Source organism: Pelodiscus sinensis, chromosome 7, assembly GCF_052426305.1.
Source record: "Pelodiscus sinensis isolate ZL-2025 chromosome 7, ASM5242630v1, whole genome shotgun sequence".
NCBI lineage: Eukaryota > Metazoa > Chordata > Testudines > Trionychidae > Pelodiscus > Pelodiscus sinensis.
In genome coordinates, this window is record NC_143058.1 from 46,416,750 (window position 1) to 46,439,545 (window position 22,796).

Consider the following 22,796-nt stretch of genomic DNA (forward strand, 5'->3'; position numbering starts at 1 on the left):
TTATGTACAAGATAGGGACTGTAGGTTTGTTCTTAAGTTGAATCTGTATGTAAGTCGGAACGGGCATCCAGATTCAGCCGCTGCTAAAACTGACCAGCGGCTGACTACAGGAAGCCCGGGGCAGAGCAACTCTGCCTCGGGCTTCCTGTAGTCAGTGCTGGCCAGTTTCAGCAGCGGCTGACTTGCGGATACCTGGAGCAGAGCAGCTTGGAATGAGATTTAACAGGTAGTTCGAACTAGGGCTTTATTTTGACCTACCAGGTCCCTACCGCATGTAGACGCGGGCAGTTAGTCCGGACTTATAAATTTCAAAAATGGCGACCAGCCAGGAAGATGCAAATCAAGCACAGGATATTTAAATCCCGGGCTTGATTTGCAACTTCGAATGCCTACATTAGCCTTCCTAGTTCGAACTAGGGGGCTAGTGTAGACATACCCTTAAGAGTTAAAATCTGAAAATTAAAAAAAAAAAGAGTTTAAGGACAGCTATCAGCTGACAATTTAGGAGACTGCTTCAATTGCAAATGTGAAACATTTATGTAACATGTAAGCTTTAGTTTAACAAAATATAAGTGCTATTGTGTTTGTGTGCAATTTAGTTCTTACCAGTGCTTTTTTTTTCTTGGGGGATTGGGGGGGGGGGGGGGAAGAGAAGAGTTGCCGGTATTCCAGGGCAGTACCGTTTAAAAAAAAAAAAAAGCCACTGGTTCTTACCATTCCTAATGTACTGTTGCTGCATCTGCAGCTTGATAGAGACGAGTATTATGCACTATTTACTAAATTAATAAAAAGTTACCTTAAAAAGTTACACAAAGTATACATTCTTTGACATTGTAAAATGCTCTACTGAGCTATAAATTAACGTGTTTTAATTATTAGATTTGCAATAGCGTTTGAAGAAATATGTGAAGATATATCAGTGGGGAATTTGATTTAAATCAATGACTTTTTCTGGATGATTTAAATCAATATACTCTGGTGTTATAAAACAGTCAAAATACAATCATGAAAGAAAAGTGTGTCCATTCAATCAGCTCAAATAGTGTTTTACACTCTTAAATTCAAAACTATAAATTAATCAGTCAAAATTATACCTATACCCAAATTTGCTGAGCCAACAGTAGTAAAAAGTCAACCAAGCTTTAGCTATGCAATTATCTCCGAGCTTTAAAATACCCATTGCAAAATTAAATCTGCATTTAAAATCTTTATTAAAATAATATGCAAACCATTTATACTTCCTACATTACAGCCAGTTACTAGGATTAAATACATATAATTGGGGAAGATCCAGTTATGGTATTTAGTTTTCAGATAGTGTTATGGATAAAAGTGCCATTATTGTAATCTTTATAAAGTGTTGTAAAATAAAGTGAATTTGTGACACAGTTTCCCACTTTAAGCCCAGCAAAAATCAGTTAATTTGATCAAAGCTATGGTAGATGCTTTCTATCATCTCCAGTAAGTATGAAGACTCCATTCCATCCTGAGGAATGATGACCACTTATACTGCCTTCATCACCTCTTCACTGGACTACTGTAATCTACTATATATTTGAAAGAGTTTGTGCATCTGTCTGCCCATCTGTGAGTCTGTTTGTGCAAGAACTCCTCCTCTTGGAGTTAGGATCACCAAATTTGCTACAACCACCAAATTTGGTATGCAGCTTCCTCTTATCATAACTTAAAGCAAAGTCAAGGTTTGGTTGTGCCAGGACAATGGGATATGAGCAGAATGTGATTGTTTCTCCTCCAACAGAAAGGGAGGGCTGTGACAACAGGAACAGTTATATTCCAGAATGATGACAGAGGTGTAGCATGCAAACATCCCCAAAACCTCGAGAAGGAATGCTGCTGACCAGGCAGCATGACCTCTGCTGATCCCAGGGAGCAGCTGCCAGCCACCCGTGCCCCCGCACAGAAATCCCCACTGCATGTCCTAACTCTTGTGCCCCTCACAATTCCCCGCACTGTGCCCCCACCCATCCTAACCCCTTGCCCTGACTCCTGAGCCCCCGACCTCCTCCCTTGAGCCTGCACACCTCCCATCCCCCTGCCCTGATTCCAGCACTCCCACACACATCCTAAGCAATGCCAGGTAAATCTTCTAGTGGAATATATTTGGACAAGAAGCCATCACTGCTTCAGAAACTCAGAGTACAGAATGTTCAAACATGTCATACACACAACATGAGCTATGACAAGCACATCAAACAAGTTTTCTGCTTGATACTGGTTTCCCCAGATTATCCAGTCAAGTTCAAGGTCTTGATCCTTATCTTAAAAGTTGTTTAATGGTCAGGTCCAGAATACTGATTAGACTGCCTAAAGCACCAAAAGAAAGCACATTGAACAACTCTGCTCTGCAGGTACAACAACTTACTTACTACCTCTTACTACCTTTAATAATACTGCTCGAAGAGTAAAGCTCAACTATGCAAGATCACAGCCTTCTTAGTGGACAGTCCCAGACTGAAAAAAATTTCAGTCTAGCTGAAACTAGCTACCACTTTAAGTGAAATGTGCCTTTGCCTTCTCTAACAAAACACAAAGCAGCATGTATTCATTTATAAATACGTAATATTAAACTATACAAGACTTCCCCACAAGGGGGAAAAGGCAAGAAAAAGTTAACCACAAATGACAGAAATTCATCAGATTGCTCAATGCACTACAGCAAAACAGGAGGTTACTCACCTTCCTGTAACTGACGTTCTTCGAGATGAGCATCCCTGAGGGTGCTCCACAGTAGGAGTAGGTACATCCCAGCACCTCAGAGCGGATTTTTGATAGCAGTGAATTGGGGCACGCAGGCCCCCCCACTACCATCACGCATACGTGACCGCCCTCCCTTCAATTCTCCTATGCGGGGTTCCGGATAGAGAGAGAACAGCTTTCCCTCCACCCGCACTCTCAACCCGAAGTAGAGGAAAGGAAGGGAGGGTAGTGGAGCACCCTCAGGTATGCTCATCTCGAAGAAGGCAAGTAACCTCCTCCTCTTCAACAGACATCCCTGGGGGTGCTCCACAGTAGGTGACTGCAAAGCAATTTGTATTAAGGAGGCAGGGACTTCGGATCAGGTAGGTAAGGTCTTTGCAATATGGCTTTTGCTACTCCTGTGTAGTGGAGAGGTCCAGAGGAAAGTGCATAGTGCTTCGCAAAGGTGTGTTCTTTGTCAGGGTATAGAGCCTGTAGGCCTTTTAGGAAGCGCTTAGTTACAGGATGTGCAAACACTGATGTCATCAACTGGCATGTGAAAGGTCGTTATTGCTGCCAGATGGACTCTTGATCGAGCTCAGATTGCTTGAGATGCAGTAGATAATCTAGGATTGTGGGGAATGGGACATCCTGCAGTGATATATTGCAGGAAGTTGCCCAATGTGTAAAAACAAGTCCACTTGTTAATGTATGTTCTTCTTGTTATAGGAGCCCAGCTGTGTAAGAGGACGTTGCACACCTGCTATGAACATTGCAGCTTGACGCCCGTGAACCAAAGAGGTACCATACTTTGAGGTGAAAAGTCGGAAATTGAGGGTGAGAAGTAGTGGTCCCTGGTTGAGATAGTATGATTGCACTGTGTGGAAGGGTGATTGGGCAGCGTTGGGCCATTCTCTTTAGGAGGGGAAACCATGGTTGTTGAGGACAACAAGGTGCTATTAGGATCACTCTCGCTTTGTGTCTCCGTATTTTTATGAGTACTCTGTTGAGAAGGGGAAGCGGGTTGGAGGGGGAGGGACCTGTAGAGAAAGGATGCATCCCATTTGAGGATGAGAGTGTCTCCAAGGGAGTGCTTCCCCACGCCCGCTCTGGAGCAGTACAGTGGGCATTTCTTGTTCACTTTGGTGGTGAATAAGTCTACATGTGGTTGTCCCCATCACATGAATATGTCCCTCAGAACTGAGCCATCAAGTTCCCACTCCTGGTCTTCGGGTAGGGTCCTGCTGAGGGCATCCGCTGTTGTGTTTAGGACAGCGGGGAGGTAGCATGCACTTATGGAGATGTTCTGCATGAGGCACCAGTTCCAGAGTGTTATGGCTTCCTTGCAAAGAGCCTGTGATAGTGCCCCTCCCTGCCTGTTTATTTAAAACATACAGGCCGTATTGTCCATTTATATTCTGACATGGGTTCCAGTGATGTGGGGAAGGAAATGATGACATGCCATCCATACGGCCCTGAGTTTGAGGACATTGCTGTGTAATGTCCTCTCTACTGTGGTCCATAGGCCCTGGGTTGTGAGTCCTCTCATGTGTACTCCCCACCCAGTGGGAGAAGCATCTGTGGTGATAACTGTAGGTTCTGGATTTTGAAAAGGTATGCCCCTGCAGAGGTTGTATGGTTTTGTCCACCATTTGTAGTGATCTCTTTACCACGTATGGGAGTGATAGTGTTTTGGTCATTGGGTGAATATTGGGTTTGTAATTGAGTCTGAGCCATCCCTGGATGCATGTCATAATGCATGTCATAAATGCATAATGCATGTCATAATGCATGCCATAAATGCATGTGTTAGGGACCACAAGGTTGCACTATGTCATATGACCAAGAAGTTGTAGGCAGCCATGGACTGTGGCAAGTGGCATTACATGGAGCGAATGCACTAGTCGGCTGATCCTGAGGAACCTGTTGGTAGGTAAGGAGGCCATGGCTGTGGTGGAATCGAGATGGGCCCCGATTAATTGTATGGACTGGGTGGGTGTCAGCACTGATTTGCTCTTATTTATCAGAAGTCCTAATAATTGGACCAGGTGAGTACAGTGGTAGGAGTCGTATCTGGTTCTTGCCTTGATGAGGCAATCATCAAGGTACAGATAAACAGTGACTCCACATTTCGTGATGTGGGCCGTGACCACTGCTAGCACTTCAGTGCCGTGGAGAATCCGAAGAGTAGGATTGTATATTGGTAGTGTTATGAACCTAGAGTAAAATAGAGAAAACGTCTATGAGGTCGTACGGACACATGAAAATATGCATCTTGTAGGTCGAGAGATGAAAGCCAGTCGCCAAGCTCCAGAGCGGGGATAATGGGGGCTAATGTGACTATTTTGAATTTCTGTCTTTTGACAAATGCATTTAGCACCCTCAGGTCGAAAATTGGGTGCCATCCGCCAGTTTTTTTTCTGGGTGAGGAAGTAATGAGAGTAAAAGCCAGTCCTGTGAAACTCTAGCGGGACTGGTACTATGGCTCCTAATTGTAGCAGGTAATCCACCTCTTGCTGCAGTATGATCTCATGAGAGGAGTCCCTGAAGAGGGATGGGGTGGGGTGGGGGAAGAGAGAGGAAAGGGATAGTGTATCCAAAAGAGATTTTCTGTATCACCCACTTGTCAGCTGCGACGGTGTGCCATTTGTCAAGAAATGGCAGCAAGTGATAAGTGAAGGTTTTGGTAGTATTTGGGAGCTCTGGAGGAGGTAATATGATTTTCGGTCTCTTGACAAGTGGCTCAAAATTGCTTATTTGGTTGGGATGGCAGTTGGAGGTTTTAGTTTGGCGCCGTTGGCGCTAATATGGTGGTACTACAGCCACAGTGCTGATATGGCAGGTGGTCTTGCCTTTGGTAGTGGTATATAGGTTGTGGGTATCTTGGCCTCTGATATGGCTGATAGCTGTACTGTCTTCTCCTTGTTACAGGTGTCTGGATCCCCAGGGACCGTAATGTCACCCTGGAGTCTTTCATTGAGTGGAGGACCTATTAGTTTTTTTTTTATGAGAAGAGCTTCTCTCCCTTGAACGGCAGGTCTTTGACTGACAATTGGATTTCTTGAGGGAAGGCAGACTAATTGAACCATGAGGTTCATCGCATGATAACTGCCATGGCTGCTGTTCTTGTAGCCTTATCAGCTATGATATTGCCTGGCCCTCTGAGACAATCGCTCTGAATTGTACCTTCCTATTGTCTGGTATATCATCAATAAAGGCACTGAACTTTGCATAATTATTGAAACCGTACTTGCTGAGAAATGTGGCGTAGTTAGCTATTCTCATTTGTAGTGTAGCTGATGCATTCACTTTCTTCCCAAGTCTCTTATTGTCCTCATTGGACAGCATGGAACAGTTTTGTTGCTTAGTCCTCTGTTAAGCCGCATCCACTACAAGTGAGTTCGGTGGTGGGTGAGCGAACAGAAATTCTGAGCCCTTAGGTGGGACATAATACTTGCAGTCTGCCTTCTTACAGGTAGGTGGAATTGAGGCAGGTGTTTGCCACAACGTTCTTGCAAGTTTGAGTACTATAGAGTTAATTGGCAAGGCAATTTTTGCAGAAGGTGTCGCCTGGAGATATTTGTAAGTTCGTGTTGCATGTCCTGCACTTTCTCCATGGGAATGTTCAAATTGGTTACAACTCTTTTAAAGAGATCCTGAAAAAAAGATAAATCCTCAGTGGTTGTGGAGGATGGTAGCATGATGGCCTCATCCGTACAGGATGGGGAGTTTGCGTCTAGTAATGCCCCTGAAGCCGAATTCGGGGAGTGATGATAGTCAATTTCATTTTGTCCCACTCCCCGTTTGAGGGGATTGGGTCAGGGGAGAGAGAGCTTTTGCCGTGTGCTTCATTTTGCGTGTTCTCTTCTTGTGTTGATGTCATGGGTTCCACAATTGCCACGTGGGGAGAGAGGGAGGGCATTGGTGCCCAGGGAGTCTCAGCTGCTTTCGTTAAGTCGGGCTGGCAGGAATTAAATGACAGTCTTGATGCCTCTGTACATGCAGATAGCTGCAGTGAAAAAACCGCTAAGCTGTTGTCCTCCTTAGTTGATAGGGGGTAGAGTGATGCTATATAATTGGATAGTGGTGAGTGAGGTTGTTTGCAATCATCCAAAAAAGGAGCATTTACGGTAGAGATAGCCAGGTCTCTGTGCTCCCGGTAGCTAATGGTAGGAGTGTAAGATGCCGACAGTTCTGTTATAAAAGATGATAGCGCCTGCAGCACCAGAGGAGCAAACCACACAGCATAGGGCTTTATTATGGGCATCGAGGGAGGGGGTAGTGGCAGGTGGTTGCCCTGTCAGCAGCTGCGGTGCCGTGGTAACTGCTTGGAGTGCCGCTGCACTCGGCACAGTGCTAGTCAGTGCTGTGCTTTGTGAGACAGGCACGGTGTGTCCTGTTGCCTCTGGTTGGGCGCCCTGTGTGGCACTTTTATGATGGAGTCAGGGTGCGCCTGAAGTACCCAGTCTATCATTAGGTGTTGAGGCACGGCTTGTCAGAGTTAACCGACTGCCTCTCAACTGAGCACCGTTTCAGCAAGCGTGGTTGTTGCAGTAGTGAAGTGGCCTGTTTCTTTGGGGACCATCTGCCCAGAGCCACAATCTGAGTAAGGGTGTTTGCCCTTCTCTGTCAATATCATTTGTAAGTGGAGATCTCTGTCCCTCGATGTGCGCACTTTTAATTTGGCGGAGTGTAGGCAGTCTCATTGGGAGTGAGTGCCAGAGGCACTGAAACACACTTGTCATGGACATCTGAGGCCAGCATAGCATTGTTGCAGTCTGCCCCAATGCACTGCTATCAAAAATCTGCTCTGAGGTTCTGAGGTACACGTACACCTACTGTGGAGCACCCCAGGGACTTCTCTCTCAAAGAACTCTCAGATACTGCAATAATGAGGGCTGTATGAGAACCTAAACAGAACACAATATATGGAAGAATCATGTTAATTACATGTTGTACCTTTAGGAAGGACACATGAAAACAAACAAGCACAAGAATTATACATAGTGAGGAGGGCAACTCAAAACTAAATTGACAGACTTTTCTTCCCTTCCCACTACCATCTTGCAGCAGTCAGAAGCAAGAACTTGCTGGCAGAGTGAGGTGTAAACCAGTTACCACACAATAACTGTGGTTCAAGATGTTTTGTCTTGTGTTGATCTTACTTATTGTACCAAAGACTCTTGCCTAGGCACAATATCAAATTGTTTTGCTCAGCAGCATCCATCGAGAGCAATGCCTGCATGCTGCATGTCTTATTGCTCTACAGTCCCACCCAAGCAAATATAGGGCAGAGTGGATCTAACCGCTTCTGTTCATTCACTAATTCAAAATCCCAGGAAAAAGTTTCCAACAGAGTGGGCATGGACAGCAGCTCATGCGATTTGCACAAACAACTTTTGAAGCAGCACAGTTGCTGAAATGTAACCATTCAAGTCTTTATCTATGTAGACCCCATTTATGGTGACTGGTTAACACTTCTAAGGCTATGTCGACACTGTGGAGCTATTTCAGGATACTGGAAATATCCCGAAATAGCTATTCAGCATCTTTAAAGCAGCCCATTATTTTGAAATAGATTTTTAAATAAGCATGATTTTCCGGTGTCCCTGTAACCCTCATTCCATGAGGGTTAAGGGACTTTTCAGAATAGCACTTTATTTCGAAATCTGGTGCTGTGTAGAAACAAATAAAAAAAGCTATTTTGAAATTACCTCAAAATAAGCTATCCAATTAGGTAAGGCTGCAGTGCAGTCACACCCTCAGTGATGTAGATAGGAAAACCGGAGGTATAGTTGGCTAAGTAACTGGTCTCTCAAATCTGGCATTTTATTTAGCTGCCAAATCAAGGGTGTAATCAGAGTACAGGTTGTACCTCGCTAGTCCGGCATACTCTGGTTTGGCAACATCCATGGTCCGGAATGATTTTAGTCAGCAGAGGTCTGCTTATCGTAGGTGTGGCCAAATTTCCCGCAGTCCTGTAAAGTTTGCTTACAGGCAGTAGTCCTGGTTCTCAGTTTCTGTGTTATTTAGCACTAAATTACCCCTAAAGAGACACAGGCTGTGGAAGTGTTGGCAATGCTGCTATGTGTAAGCATGATTTTTATGTTTTATCTACTTATTTCCTTATGTCAATACAGTAAAATTGTATACAAATACTAACACTTTGTTATAAAGAGAGTTGATAAGCCTTGGCTAGGTGTAAGCTTACATAAAGGTGTTTCAGTATGGCCATACATCATTAAGCAGCATTGCAAGAGTTGTTCCTTTTATTCGCCTCAGCAAAATAAAGAGATCCATTGACTACAATATTGACCTCCCACGGTTCAGCAAATTCTCTAGTTTAGCACTGGTCAGATCCTGAGGTGATGGACTACAGAGGTTCAGCCTGTATCATAGGCTGGGCAGGAAAGGACATTAAGAGGTCATGACAATGAAGCAGCACAATGTAAACCATCCTAGACCATCTCTTATAAGTGTTTGTACAACTTATTCTTAATAGCCTACAACCATAACCTTCCTTGGTAACCTATCCCAGAACTTAACTACCCTTATAGTTAGAAAGGATTTCCTAATATTCAACCTAAATCTCCCTTACTAATGATTAAGCACATTACTACTTGTCCTACCTTCAGCAGATATGAAGAACAAGTGAACACCTCTTTAACAATCCTTAACATTTTAATACTTATTAACACTTCCTCTGTCTTCTTTTTTTCAGGAAGTAACCAATTTTTTAAACGCTTTCCTAAGAGATCAGGTTTTCTAAGCTTTCTGTTGCTTTCCTTTAGAATCTCTCAAATTTATCCATGTCTTTCCTAACGTACCGTACCCAGAATTGGTATTCCAACTGAGGTCTCACCAGTACTGCGTAAAGCAAGATAACTACCTTTTTTATTAGCCATTTTTGAAGATGCATTACATTGACTCCTGTGCAATTTGTGGTCCTCTATAACCCACAGATCCTTTTCAGCATTACTACCATCTAGAGAGCCATTTCCCATTTTGTAGTTATGCATTTTTTATTCTTAAATGTAGTCCTTTGCAATCGTCTTTATTAAATTGAATCTTGTTTATTTCAGAATAAGTTTCTAATTAGTCTATGCCATTTTAATTTTAACCCTATCCTTACAAGTGCTTACAACCCATGTCAGCTTGGTGTCATCTGCAAATTTTATAAGCAGGCTCTCTGTTCCAATAATCAATGGAATGGAGAGCGTGCTTATAAAATCATCAGTGAAAATAGTGAATAGTACCAGACCCCCCCCCCCCCCCATCATCCAGTAAGACCATTAACCATATCAAAGAAAATCAAGCTGGTTTGGCATGATTTGTTCTCAGCAAAGACACCTTTCTATTATCAGTGGGACTTACAAATTGTTTGTTTAATAGTTTGTTTCAGTATCTTTCCAGGTATCAGAATGGTCTATAAATTCCTTCCAGTCCTCTTTGTTCCCCTTTTTATATATACTTAGGCCACATCTCCACTTATTGAAGGATCAATGATCTGGAAATCAATCTTCCGGGGTTCAATTTAGAAAATTAGTAAAGACATGCTAAATCGTCAGCATGGTGCTGGTATTTCTTGCTGTTGCAAGGAGTAAGGGAAGTTGATGGAAGCATTTTGTCTCATCAACCTCTGTGGCCAGACAGCCTGCCTCCACATCATCCATCTTATTTGCCTCTCTGAAGCACAGGGCAGAGAAAGAGCAATAATATCAGCATAGTCTATGCTGGCTCATCTGATCCTGAGAAGCTGAAACACAGATATGTGGATAGAGAGCAGCTAAGTCAATAAGCTGGCCTCGAGGCTGCGGCTGGCACCTATGTTGATTCGAACACACACAGTCCCAGGAAGAGGAATTTCCCACTGAGAAAACAATGTCCTGTACTTCAAAATTTAATCACCTCAAATCTCTCTTACAAGTGTAAATTAAGTTCACAACTCCCTTGTAAGAACTGGTCTCACAGCAGACAGACCAGCATCAATTGGCATGACAGATAAGAAAGAGAAATACGTGACCTCATGATTATAAAAGATGGGCCCAGCACACACTCACTTTGAGTGTCATTCTACCCTCTACCTGCTGGTCGGGTTAGGTGTTTGACCTCCCGAGGTTCTATGGGGACGCCCACCTCGTATTTTCGTCTTTCCTAGGAATTGAGGGACCGGCCCTGGCCTGACATGCTGGAGTCGAGAGGCACAGAAGGGGGTAAAAATGGTACCTGGATGTGGTCCTCTGTCTTAAGTGTACACATAGAAAGAGTAAGCTGTTACTTGGTACCATTATTTCTATTTTTCTATCTTTATCTTCTTTGTAACCATTTTTAAGACCTATATTTTGCTAATAGTTAAGAAATAGAGCAATAGCCATTGTAACCATATGATTTATAAGCTTCCTCAATAAACCTGTAACTGTTTAAGCTTTAACCTGACTCCTTCAGTTGCTGTAACAGAACCAAGCACAATTTAAAAGAACTTCAGCCTGTCTAAAGGGACAGTTATAGGAAGAGCTTGGGCGTTTGGATCTGTGTCACTCCCAGGTGACAGGACCCACTGGGGCATCTTTCAGTCTTTCCTCAAGGCTGCCCGCTGTGAAGGAATTATGAAATTCTAGCAGCTGAAATCTAAGATGTAATAAGCTCTTCCTATATAACGGGGCGTCTGTTGGCCTGCTGGCCACCCTCTGCGATGGGACCCCGGTCCTAGCAGTAAAGGCACGGACGTTAAACCTTTTCTTGGAAACATACACACACACACTGCCCTGACCGTCGGCTGACAACCTCCCACTGCAGAGATAGCACCAAGCTTGGCTTAAGGTACATCAACTCCAGCTACGTTATTTATGTAGCTGGAGTTGTGTACCTTAAACTGACCTCCCCTCTCCGCCACCCACCCCCCAGTGTAGACCTAGCCTTAATTTCCTCTTCTCCAGTCCTTTGGGGCCTCACCTATCCACCAGTAGTTCTCAAAGATAATTGGAAACAGTTAAGGATGTTTCATTTCATGTCAGCAATTTCAGAAGCATCTTAAGATGAATTTCATTGGGCTCTGGCCAACTTTAATACTTTTTAAGTTATCAAAATATTATTTCCCTGTACTTTCCTTATTTTGACTTATATTCATTTCTCCTATTAATATTAAATGTGTTAAGCATTTGCTCACAAACTTTTTTGTGAACAGAAACAAAATGCACATTAAACATCTCAGCATAGTTGAGATCATCAGTTATTAGCTCTCCTTTCTTGTCATGTAAAGAAACTATACTATCTATCCTGAGTCTCTCCTGCTGCTAATGATTTTAAAGAACCTCTTCTTATTGCCTTTTATGTCCCTTGCTAGGTGTAACTCATTTTGTGCCTTAGCCTTTCTGATTTTGTACCTACATGCTTATGCTAGCCTTTTGTATTCATCCTCAGCAATTTGCCAATGTTTTCCACTTATTCCCTTTTGATTTTTCAGTCATTAAAGGACTCCTGACGGAGCCATGCTGACTTTTTATTATTATTCCTAGGATTCCTTCATAGCAGCACAGTTTTCTAGTGGTGCCTGTGAGATTATCGCATTGAGAAACTGCTAGTTCTCCTGCACTCCTTTTTTCTATTAGATTTCTTCCCATGGGACCTTAACTATCAGTTCCTCGAGTCTGATAAGTCCAATTTTTTAAGTCCTCTCACTTTTCTTTGCTTAGGAACCGTGAAAGCTATCATTTAACAACCACTTTCACCCAAACTGCCTTCTTTCTTCATATTTACTACCAATTCATCCATGTTGGTTAAAACCAGGTCTAAAATAGCTGTGTCCACTTTCTGGGACAAAAAGTTGCCCACGATATATTCCAGGAACTTATTTTGTGTTTTGCTGTTTTACTTTTCCAACAGATGTCTAGATAATTGAAGTCTTCTATTACCACCAGGTCATGGGTTTTGAATATTTTTTCATCATGATTTGGTAGTCTACAATAGACCCATACCATGATATATCATTTCTGTTTTTTCACCTTTTACTTTTACCCAAAGACTTTCAACTGGTCTACATTTCACCTCCTTCTGGACCTCAGAAGAAAAGGTGTATATTATTGACATATAATGTAACATGACCTCCTTCCCCCCCTTCCTGAAAAAGCTATACTCCCCTACACCAATATTCTAGTCATAAGACTTATCCCGCCAATTCTGTGATATTAACTCATAAATTATCTATTCTTCCTATTAATTCCTTATATTCCTTGCACTTGCATGGCCTGCTAAGATATGCCCACTCATTTCCCTCTCATTGCTTTTATGACCTTATTAAAATTTTCTGTGTAATGTTTGGTAAGGGTATAACCTGAGCTTCATGTACACACCCCATGGATCCCTAATATAGGAGTATTTCCCTGGAAATGCTGAATATGTGGCAGGCTCCCAGTTCTGTGTCAGGGAGTTTGTTTTCATTTGCTTTAGAAAGGAAAATTAAAGAAAAAACTTGAACATATTTTCCAACTCTAAAGGTACTAAGCCTAGTCTAACTATACAACTAAATACTAACAAACAGGCAAACAGGAACTTTCCAGACTGTCTCTGGCTGAAGGCAGCTAAGACGGAATTGAGATTGTTTGTCTGTGCTGCCCTATCCATCTTTGGTACAGAACTTGAGGAGGTGTAAAGGCCTAACAGGCATGTGAAGGCCTAACAGGCATTGCTACCAAAATCTCTGATTAAAGGTGTATGGAGGCATGTGCACCTTCTTGGTGGCAAACAGTCTGTATCAAGCCTCACCTATGGAATACAGGCTTGAGAATGGAGTCCTTTAGTGATAGCTCATGGTTGGCCACGTATCAAAGTACCAGCTGCTGAGATAGGTGAATGGCCATGGAGTTACAGCATACTGACATCAAATGAAGACTCTTTCCAGAACCATATATCCTGAATCTATACGTGGCATAGATGGGTTCTCCAACCTGATCTGAAGTCCTCTCTCTCTCTCTAATTATATATGTATTTTTTTTAAAGTACACTGCTTGACAAAAGATTCCAGTCATGCTGAAGACCATACACACCTCATGTTAACTACAAGGATGAAAATTTAAAGCAACAGCTTCAGATTTGCTCATGCACTTGCTATCCTTAGGTTGATCTAAAAAAACTATCATAAATCCAAGTCCAAATACTATTCCTGGTTGAAATCCCAGTATAAGTTAGCATCTGGCAAGTTTTCCAATCTCAATTGTATACATTACACAAGAATTCTCAGACAAGGAAATTAAGCAACTGCCACAAGGTCATCCTAGCAATGGTACAGTTGGGAACAAAAACTGTGTTTAAAAAAAAAAGTGTTATTAACCTTTCTCTAGTTGTTCTTTGAGATGAGTAGCACACGTCCTTTCTAATGTAGATATTTGTACATCCTGAGCACAGGTGCTGGAAACTTTTCCCTTAGTAATATCCGTTGGTGAGTTCTACCAGCCTCTGGCACCACATGCTCATAGTGCAGGTATCAAGCCCTGAAGACCCTACCCTTCTTTGGTTTCTTCTTACCGACCACCTCCAAAGAGAGACTAGAGGATGGGTTTTGCAATGGATATATGTGCAACACATATCGAAGAACAACAGTTACAGAAAGATTAGTATCAGGTTTTTTCTTCTTTAAGTGCTTGCACATATCCATTCCAATGTAGGTGACTCAAGCAGTTGACCCAAAGGTGAGTTGAGACATCAAGGACAGGCTGACACTGATGGCACATCTTCACTCACCATGCCGGAGATTAACCTTCTGGTAAAGTAAACCCATAAACTGAACAGAGGGCAGCTCCAAACAGCCCCTGTACTCCCCCACTGTGGGGACACCTCCAAGCTTGGCTTAAAGTAAGCTGACTCCAGCTAGGTAGAATACTTTTTATATTGCAGAGCTGCGTACCTGAAGCCAACCTTCCACATCTAGTGTAGACCTGGCCTAACCCAGCCCAGCCAGAGCTGGCATTGTCTCTGACCTGTTCTGTAATGGCATGGTGCATGGTAAACATATAAACTAGCACCTAGGTTGCTGCCCTATGTATATCCTGAATTGGTACCTGTGCAAAGAAAGCAGCAGAAGAGGCTTGGAATCTTGTAGAGTAAGCTGTCAGGTTATCCCGGGGGAGTTGAATGTTTGTTAAGGTATAACATGTCTTCTCACTGTGGATGACTTCATGTATAATTCTTTGTGCAGAAATGAGACCTTTCAACATTTCTGCTATCATTATAAACAGCAGAGTGGATCTACAAGAATGGTTTGGTCCTTTATATGTAGAAAGCCAGAGTATGCCATACATCTCATATTTGCATACAGTGTAGGCAGAACACTGGCAGAAGAATAACTTGACTGCAATGAAACTGAGATAATTGTATAGTTGATAACCCCATAGTTCTGATAGAGCCTAATAGCCCTCCCCTGCTTAGGAGAATGGAGTAGGAGACCTTTGCCTAAAACCTTGATTTCAGTAATTACCAAACATTTTTATACTGCAGAGTGGCAAACCCATTCACAAACTTTTGGTGGACCAGTAACATTTTATTTGCATATTTGCACATTCATTATGCAACGAATATGCAAATAAAATGGTACCGGTCCACCAAAATATGTACTCCAGCCCCTTCCCTGAGTTGTCATGAACAGCTGGCTTCAGCTATAGCAGCTGCCAGCCATGAACCCCAGAGCAGATAGCATGGGCATGGCAGCCAGCAGTTCATGGTCCAGCACCATTCCACGGACCAGCACGTGGAAACGGCTGATCTATTCCTTCTCCATTAGTCCTGACTGGCTGGTCTGAGGGAACAAACATCTGGGCTGCTGTAGTCTGTACTGTTTCGTTGCACTTCAGTACATACAGACAAAGGAACTCATGGTTGCCTGGGAGTCCTTAAGGCTGTGCAGCCTAGCATCCATTTTCTTTGAGAAGAGCAAGAAACTCTCAAAAGGGAGGGCCTTAATGGAGTGATTCACTTCTTGAGGAAGTCCTGATATTGCAACCAGGAGCTCCTACACACTGAGCATCATGGCATGTGATCTGGCTGTGGAGTCAGCAGCTTCCAGAGCTGCTTATAGGGAGGCTCGAGCTATAGTATTCCATTCCTCAACAAAGAAGGAAAACTTATCTGGAAACACAGGGAAGAAGCTTGTGCTTATGCCAGAGACAACACAGAGAGACACCTTCCTTTCCCCCCTTCCCTCCTCTCCCACACAGGCATGCAGCATACAGAGAACACATGTCCCCGACAGTCAGCTGCTTTGAGTGGTATGCAGAAGCGATGGTCCTGTTGAGCTGCTGTCCATAAGTGCATCCCAGCCAGAGCCTGCACCTGGCAACCCCTCCCTTCCTCCAACCCTCTGTCCCTCTCCTGTATCCCTGCCCCAGATCACAACTCAAACCCTCTGCACCCCAGCTCCTGCACCTATGCCCATTCCCATATCCTGCACCCTAATCCCTTTCCCAAGATCAAAACTGACTCTTTCACCCAAACTCCCTCCCAGGCCTCACACCTGTTTCTGCACCATAATCCCCTATCCCAAGCTCCCTTTTGCACCCAACCTCCATTCCCAGACCATTCACATCTTCCACTAATACCATGGAAGAGTGCGGCCCTTGACCACTTACTAAATTCTTGGAGTTACAGCCCACTCCGATCTAAACTAATAAATTACTAAAATTATTTACATTAAACTTTGAGAAACAAACACTCAAGGCTGCCTCAGTAATGAGAAGTTCTAGCAGCCATCACAGGCAGTAAGAAGCAATTGAAGGGGGGGGGCAGGGTCAGGGTCAGCAGGACCATATTCCACCATCCAGATCTAATGGCAGCTCCGCTTCTAGCAGTAGCACAGAAAAAAGGGAGGCAACAGGATGCTTAGTCTGCTGTGAAAAATGGTATTTGTCTGCTTCTTAATACTGCTTTTCACAGCCTCCCAGCTAGCTAAGAAGTCTGCTGTGAAGTCTATGCTAGCCTCTTGTGAAAAGTGACATTAACAAATATACAAACATCACTTCAAAATCATGGTAAACATAAAAATGTATAAGGAGGGGAATGTCACATAGAAGCTTGCTGTATGAAGGGGGTCACCGGTACAAAAAGTTTGAGAACCACTGGTTTATGTTCACCTAGACAAATTTTCCCATTAAAAAGGAGAGGGAACAAGTGAATACAGGAGTAAATGCAAAGATTTTAGACTACACTGATGGCATACTATAGTCTGGAAGAAAAGAAACCAAATACTTAAAATATTCTAGTAACAACACTTGAAAAATTCAGTCCTCCATTTAGAGTATTATAAGACCCTCCATAACACTTCATACTGCAAGCAGAATTAAATGCTCCATGTTAATAGTCAATGAAGAGAAATATATAAAGAAACCTAGAATATTAATAGGAGAACGTGTGCGTCAAGAACATCTTCAATAACTTGCATACTAATAACTCAGACCCATGTTTCTTAGTCTTCATGCTGCTATGGACACTGTAATTAATATAAAACATCAAAAGCAATCATTGTAGGAAGACTGGTCATTTTTGCAAACCTTGGCAAACTCTCAACTACCTGCTGATTATTAATTTTCAAACATATGGAAGCTCTGTTGTGGTATATGTTAAATTGACTCTCTTCTGCAAAATACAGTAATAAAAAAGAATGAATATTCTTATTTTAGAGATAATTAAGTCTATTCATATTTGCTGCAAGTGATGCATACACTAAGGTGGCAAGATATTTATTCCAATACTGAATTTAGTTTAGATTAAAACATGGCTGAGACTGTACAGTCACTAGAAGTCAGGAAATCCAAATACATGATTTCCACAGTAACCTTGACATTTTACACAGACTGTACACAGTTTCTGTATTGGAGAAATAAGTGAATAGTTTAATTTTTTATATATAGAAAAAATATATACATTATATATATTGTGACAAAGCTCCAGCGGTGCCCCATGGGTCCTGTGCTTCTAGGCCATTATTATATACATCAGAGACTCACTATGACCTTCCACACTGCCTTTTATCTTTTCTAGAGGCCAGTCTCACAACTTACTGAGCCAGTCTCCTCATTGCAAAGACAAAGCTTCCGGGGTGGAACCCCTCTATAATCCTGGCCTCCCTTTCCAGGAGCAAACTTTTCAGTGGTATGGGGAGGACTGAGGGAATCCCTTGGCAACTGACGGGCTTTTTCCTCTAGCCCCAATATAGCAGTCTTCTCCCTGGGCCACTTCCCCAAACACTCTTAGCATCTTCTCCCTCGTACCTGAATGAATCTTGCCTGCTTCAGCACAAACACTCTTTCCTTCCTCAGTTCTCAACAACACACTTCCTCCCCTCAATCCTTCACTTTTCTCTCTCTCCCTTATCTGAGGGGAAACCTTTTGAAGTAACCCAGTAGACCATAATTGGCTGCAGGTGCCTGATTAGCCTGCTGCTTCAAGCAAGCTCTGAATTACCTGCGTTGTTTACGTAGTAACAGTCTCTGGCAGTTAATTCAGGAAACAGAAAAGCATTCACCCAGCTCCCGGTATGTCTAACCTTCACCAAACTATTGTAGCCAGTTGTCCTACGTCTGTAACAATATATACCACAGGTGGGCATGAGACAGCCCATGGGCCACATCCAGCCCACCAAGCCATTTGAACTGGCCTGCAACCTGCCTTCACAGAGGGGGCTAGGGCAAGAGACTTTGCGTGCTTCTCTACCCCCCAGTGTCCCAATTACCTTGGGGGTGGGATAGTGTAAGACGTCTCCTCCCCACGCCCGCCAGAGGTGCAAGGCATGTTCAAAATGGCTGATGGTTCCCTCTATGCACGTGTGCTCCTGGCAGTGTGTGTGGGGGAGATTTTGTACACTTCCCTCCCCCTAGGCCAATCATCGTCACTGGGGGCAACAGAGCAAGCAAACTCAACCCCCGCCAGGGTTATTCAGCACATAGACGGAGCTGCCAGCTGTTCAAAACAGGTCCCAGCTGTGATGATTGTCCTGGGAGTAGAGGAATGCATGCAGTCTCTTGCCCCCCCAGAGATGTGTGGCCCTGAGCAGCACATGGATGGAACCCATGTGGCTGGGGCTGCTGCTGCTGCTGAAGGAGGCCTGGCTCAGGGATCTTGTTGGACTGCTAGTTGGGAGCCATCTAAGATAAATGACTCCCAGACAGAGCCTGCCTCTGGTACCTCAGTCCCTGCCTCTTGCACCCTAATCCTGCCCAATTCTCAACTCCCTCGCCCTTGTCATCACTTGCCTCTATCCTAGGTCACCACTCAAATCCTCTGCATACCACCACAGATTACGATTCCCTCCCAGTTCCTGCACCCCGTTACACCCCTCCTCCAGGTCAAAATTAACTCCTGCACCCCCTATTCCCTACCGGATCCAGCACTTTAATCCCCTACCTAAGGTCACAATCCCTTATTTTACCTAAACACCCTCAGATCCCACAACCTCTCCTGCACCCCAATCTCCTACTCCAAGCTCCCTTCTGCACCCAACCACTGTCCCAAATCCCACATCCCCTCTATTGAGAAGTGCAGCCCTTGACCGTTTTCCAAAAACTTGGAGTGGACCCTGATCAAAAATTATTGCCCACCCCGGATAGATACCAAGGTTGAACTTCTGTATTCTAAACTTCCCTAGTCAAGCAATACCCCTGGTCCAGCATCATCAATGACTCAGTGGGTGCTCCAGGAGCATTCACGGGGGAAAAAGCAGGGGCTAAGAATATTGTTGGACCTGAGAAAGGCAGAGCCCAACAGGATGGAGGAGCAGAAGCGCAGTGCCCAGGAGCTAGCAGCAGCTGAATGGTGAAATGGAGGGGAGCCCCTTTTCCCCTGGGAAGTGGAAGAACTGATGGCTGGGGGCCAATGACCAGGAGTGGAGGGGCCAGCATTGACCTCCCCTAGTCCACCAAATTCCTTGGTTCGGGACCAATAAGGTCCCAAGGGGACCAAGGAGGTTCAATCTGTATATAAAACTAAAATGATTCACTTATTTTTCATATATATAAATTGTGAATACTTTGTGTGAAACGTCAAGGTTAGTGTAGAAACCATGTCTTTGGATTTATACTTACATGTGTGGTGTATATTATTCCAGTGGTTCCCAAGCTTTTTGAGCATATAGACCCCTTTTCAATATGTTAAAATTTTACGGATCTCTCCCTCCTCTCCCCCCAAGTGGAGCGGCAAGAAGTGGCAGCCAGCACGTCTCTTGGCCTACACTGCTTCCTCAGCTCCCACCCTGCCCATCCACAGAGGATATGGTGAGGGGGTTCTTGAGGCCAAAGGCAGCTCCTACCCCAGCACTCCACCCTTGGCTAGGCATGGAGTCCTGGGGAAGAGGAAAAAAAAAAAAGAGAGAGAAAGAAAAGAAAAGTAAGGAGTGGGGAAGAGGGCTGGAGCATAAATGGAAGCACAGCAGGTGACAGGAGGGCAGATGGTGCCTCCTATGGTATAAAGATCTCATCCCAAGGACGGGAGGCAGCATGCATGCAGCTGGTTGCAAATTGTGAGCCCCAGGCAAGAATTTCCTGGCGGAAAGTTCCACTCCCATGGTAGGCTCAATCCTTACTTTTCCTTTCCTTTCCTAAATTTTCCTTGGACCATCTACAGTACCATCATGGACCCCCAGGGGTTCACAGACCACAGGCTGGGAACCACTGTATTAGACAGAAACTTCATACATGCAAGGGAAACATGTCAGTTACTAAAACGTGCATGTAAAATATTAACCACAAACTTGCATTAACAGCTTTTTTTTACTTAAGAGTTAGCAACTGTGCATTGCAATAAACCCTTTAAATACCTATTCCGCTATTCTATACTTGGAAGCGCAAATTCAAACAAACACAACTTAATTCAATGTGCCCATGCTTACATCTTAATATTGCTAAGGAAAACTGCACACAGTTAAATAATGAAATATGAGCAAACATTTAACCAATTATTCCAGCAATCCAACAAGGAGCATATGCTTTAGGTACATGCCAAGTCTGAACTTGTTAAACACTGCCATTAAGTAGAGCTGCCTGACTGCAATACATTTATTGGTGGGAAAACTTCACTTTGGTAACTTAAGAAGCTAATCAGGATTTACTAAAAAAAACTGTCCCCAACACCTCACTTTTGGTCTCAGAACCAACATTGGAAGTTTCATCAAAGATAATTTTCAAATACTCGATTGTTCAAGAACAGGGTATTATAATTGAAGTGCCTTCTCTAATCATTCTATGGAATCTGTTACCGTCAGAGACTGGTATAAATGAACTTAATATTGTGAGAAGTTAAAAACCTATGTTTAAAATCTTATCCTACTAAGTTGTTTAATCCATTTCAAAATTCAATTGCCCATTTCTCCTAATTCAGAGAGATAAAGAATCAGTGTACTTATGTATTTTATTATCTCAAAATCTTATTAATGTAAGCTAAAGACTTAAAATAATCACTGCAAAAACTTCAAACTGGATACATAAAAGACGTGACAGCTAAAAAAAAAACCCCACTTTAAACTGAGTAAATGGATTAAATTGCAATCATGGAGAAATTCCACTTTAAGTTTTGACCCAAAACTAAGCTACAAAAAAGCATCTCCAAACAAGAGGCCCATTCAGAAGTGAATAGTTTGAAGTACTATTTTTTAAATATCACAATTGTTGCTAAACCCTTTTATTAGGCTACAGTACAAAATTAACATGCCATTCATTTTTAGAGAAATCCATCTATCTAGCAGAAAAGATTTTTAGGGTACACAATATTTTACACTATAACTCACGCTGCATCAATCTCCCGCCTGTAATAAAAATTTAAATAAATGTCAAGATATATAATAAAGTATGTGCAGAGTTTAGTGAGAAACGAATGTATACTGAAAGCATTTTCCTTTTTACCTGATTTATACAAAATCTGGAGCTTTCCTAAACCATGAACATAAAAAGGTATGTTATACTGTTGACTACAGAATACTGCAAAGTTTTATTGCCATTTAAACAAAGAAGCCATAACAGTTAAATGAGCTCAGGCAATAGGTTTCAGTATCACAAGGTGCCAGCTGTAAAGAGTTATGGCTAATTGAATATGGAACTCCTGCTTAATCAGATAACTGCTCTGCTATTTCCAAATGAAATGCCATTTCCATACTGTCTGAAAATGGCCTGTTTTATTGGTAACCAGAGAAAACAATATAAACTGTAAATAACATTAAGTGCTCTGTTTACCCATTCCAGGCATTGAAGTAGCAGGGGATCCAGGACGTCTTGGTAACACATATGACTGCAAGGCTGGTGCAACGGTTCTTTCTGGAGGTCCACCAGGAGCTGAAGTGTCCCTTTGCAGACCAGGAGATGCTGCTAGTGGACTTGGAGCTTTTGGAGATCCCTGTTTAGGGCTTACTGGGGTAGTTGCAGAGGCATTTCTTTGAGCTGGGGTCCGCTGACGAATTTCTGACAGGAACATGTACACACTGAGTTTAATGTTTGATAGCATATTGCAAATAACAAAGCCACAAAGTATATTACTATTTTATTCAGCAAGAGAAATAATAAGCAGGAAGTCAAAATAAATGTATACAGACTACACTATAAGACCAATCACTTTCTGATTAAGCATGCATTACAGTACAAGCAGTTTGATCAAAGAGACACAATCCTGTATTTTTAAGGCTATAATTTGGTTAACAACTTGTACTCAGAACAAAGCATCTCCAAAAGTACACTAATACAGAGGAAATTGCTTGGTATACAAATTGGAGACATTAACTGCTAGAATTAATCAGATATACTCAGGCAGAAACTGAACACATTGACAGACCATTAATTTACTGTATAGTTTAAATGTTGCCAAATATTATTTCAAATTCTGTGGAAGACTAAGTCAGTTTGACTGTAATTGGTAAAGTATCCAGTCTGAATTCCCCAGCAGTATTGGTAGTACACACCCTTAATTTTCCAGATTAAGGAATCTCACCTACTTGTCTTAATCTGTGGATTCAGTTTAATCCGTTTCATCTACCTTACTCTGACACGTTTTTTGTGTGTGTGCTTGATTTGTTACTGTGGCAACCATGCATTGAGAGGAAGTGATGTTCTAAGGTGCTCCCCCCCCCTTCCTGTCTT

At 42.8% G+C, this 22,796-nt stretch overlaps 1 protein-coding gene across 4 annotated transcripts in view; it reads right to left on the reverse strand.

Moving 5' to 3' along the window:
- LNPK (lunapark, ER junction formation factor) overlaps positions 1–22,796 on the reverse strand; it is a 126,303-nt gene that overhangs the window by 41,865 nt on the left and 61,642 nt on the right. For all 4 annotated transcript variants that reach the window (XM_089779769.1, XM_075933691.2, XM_089779770.1 and 1 more), the window contains exon 9: positions 21,900–22,124. In XM_089779769.1, coding sequence (XP_089635895.1) covers positions 21,900–22,124 — 225 coding nt within the window. The remainder of the gene's footprint in view (positions 1–21,899; positions 22,125–22,796) is intronic.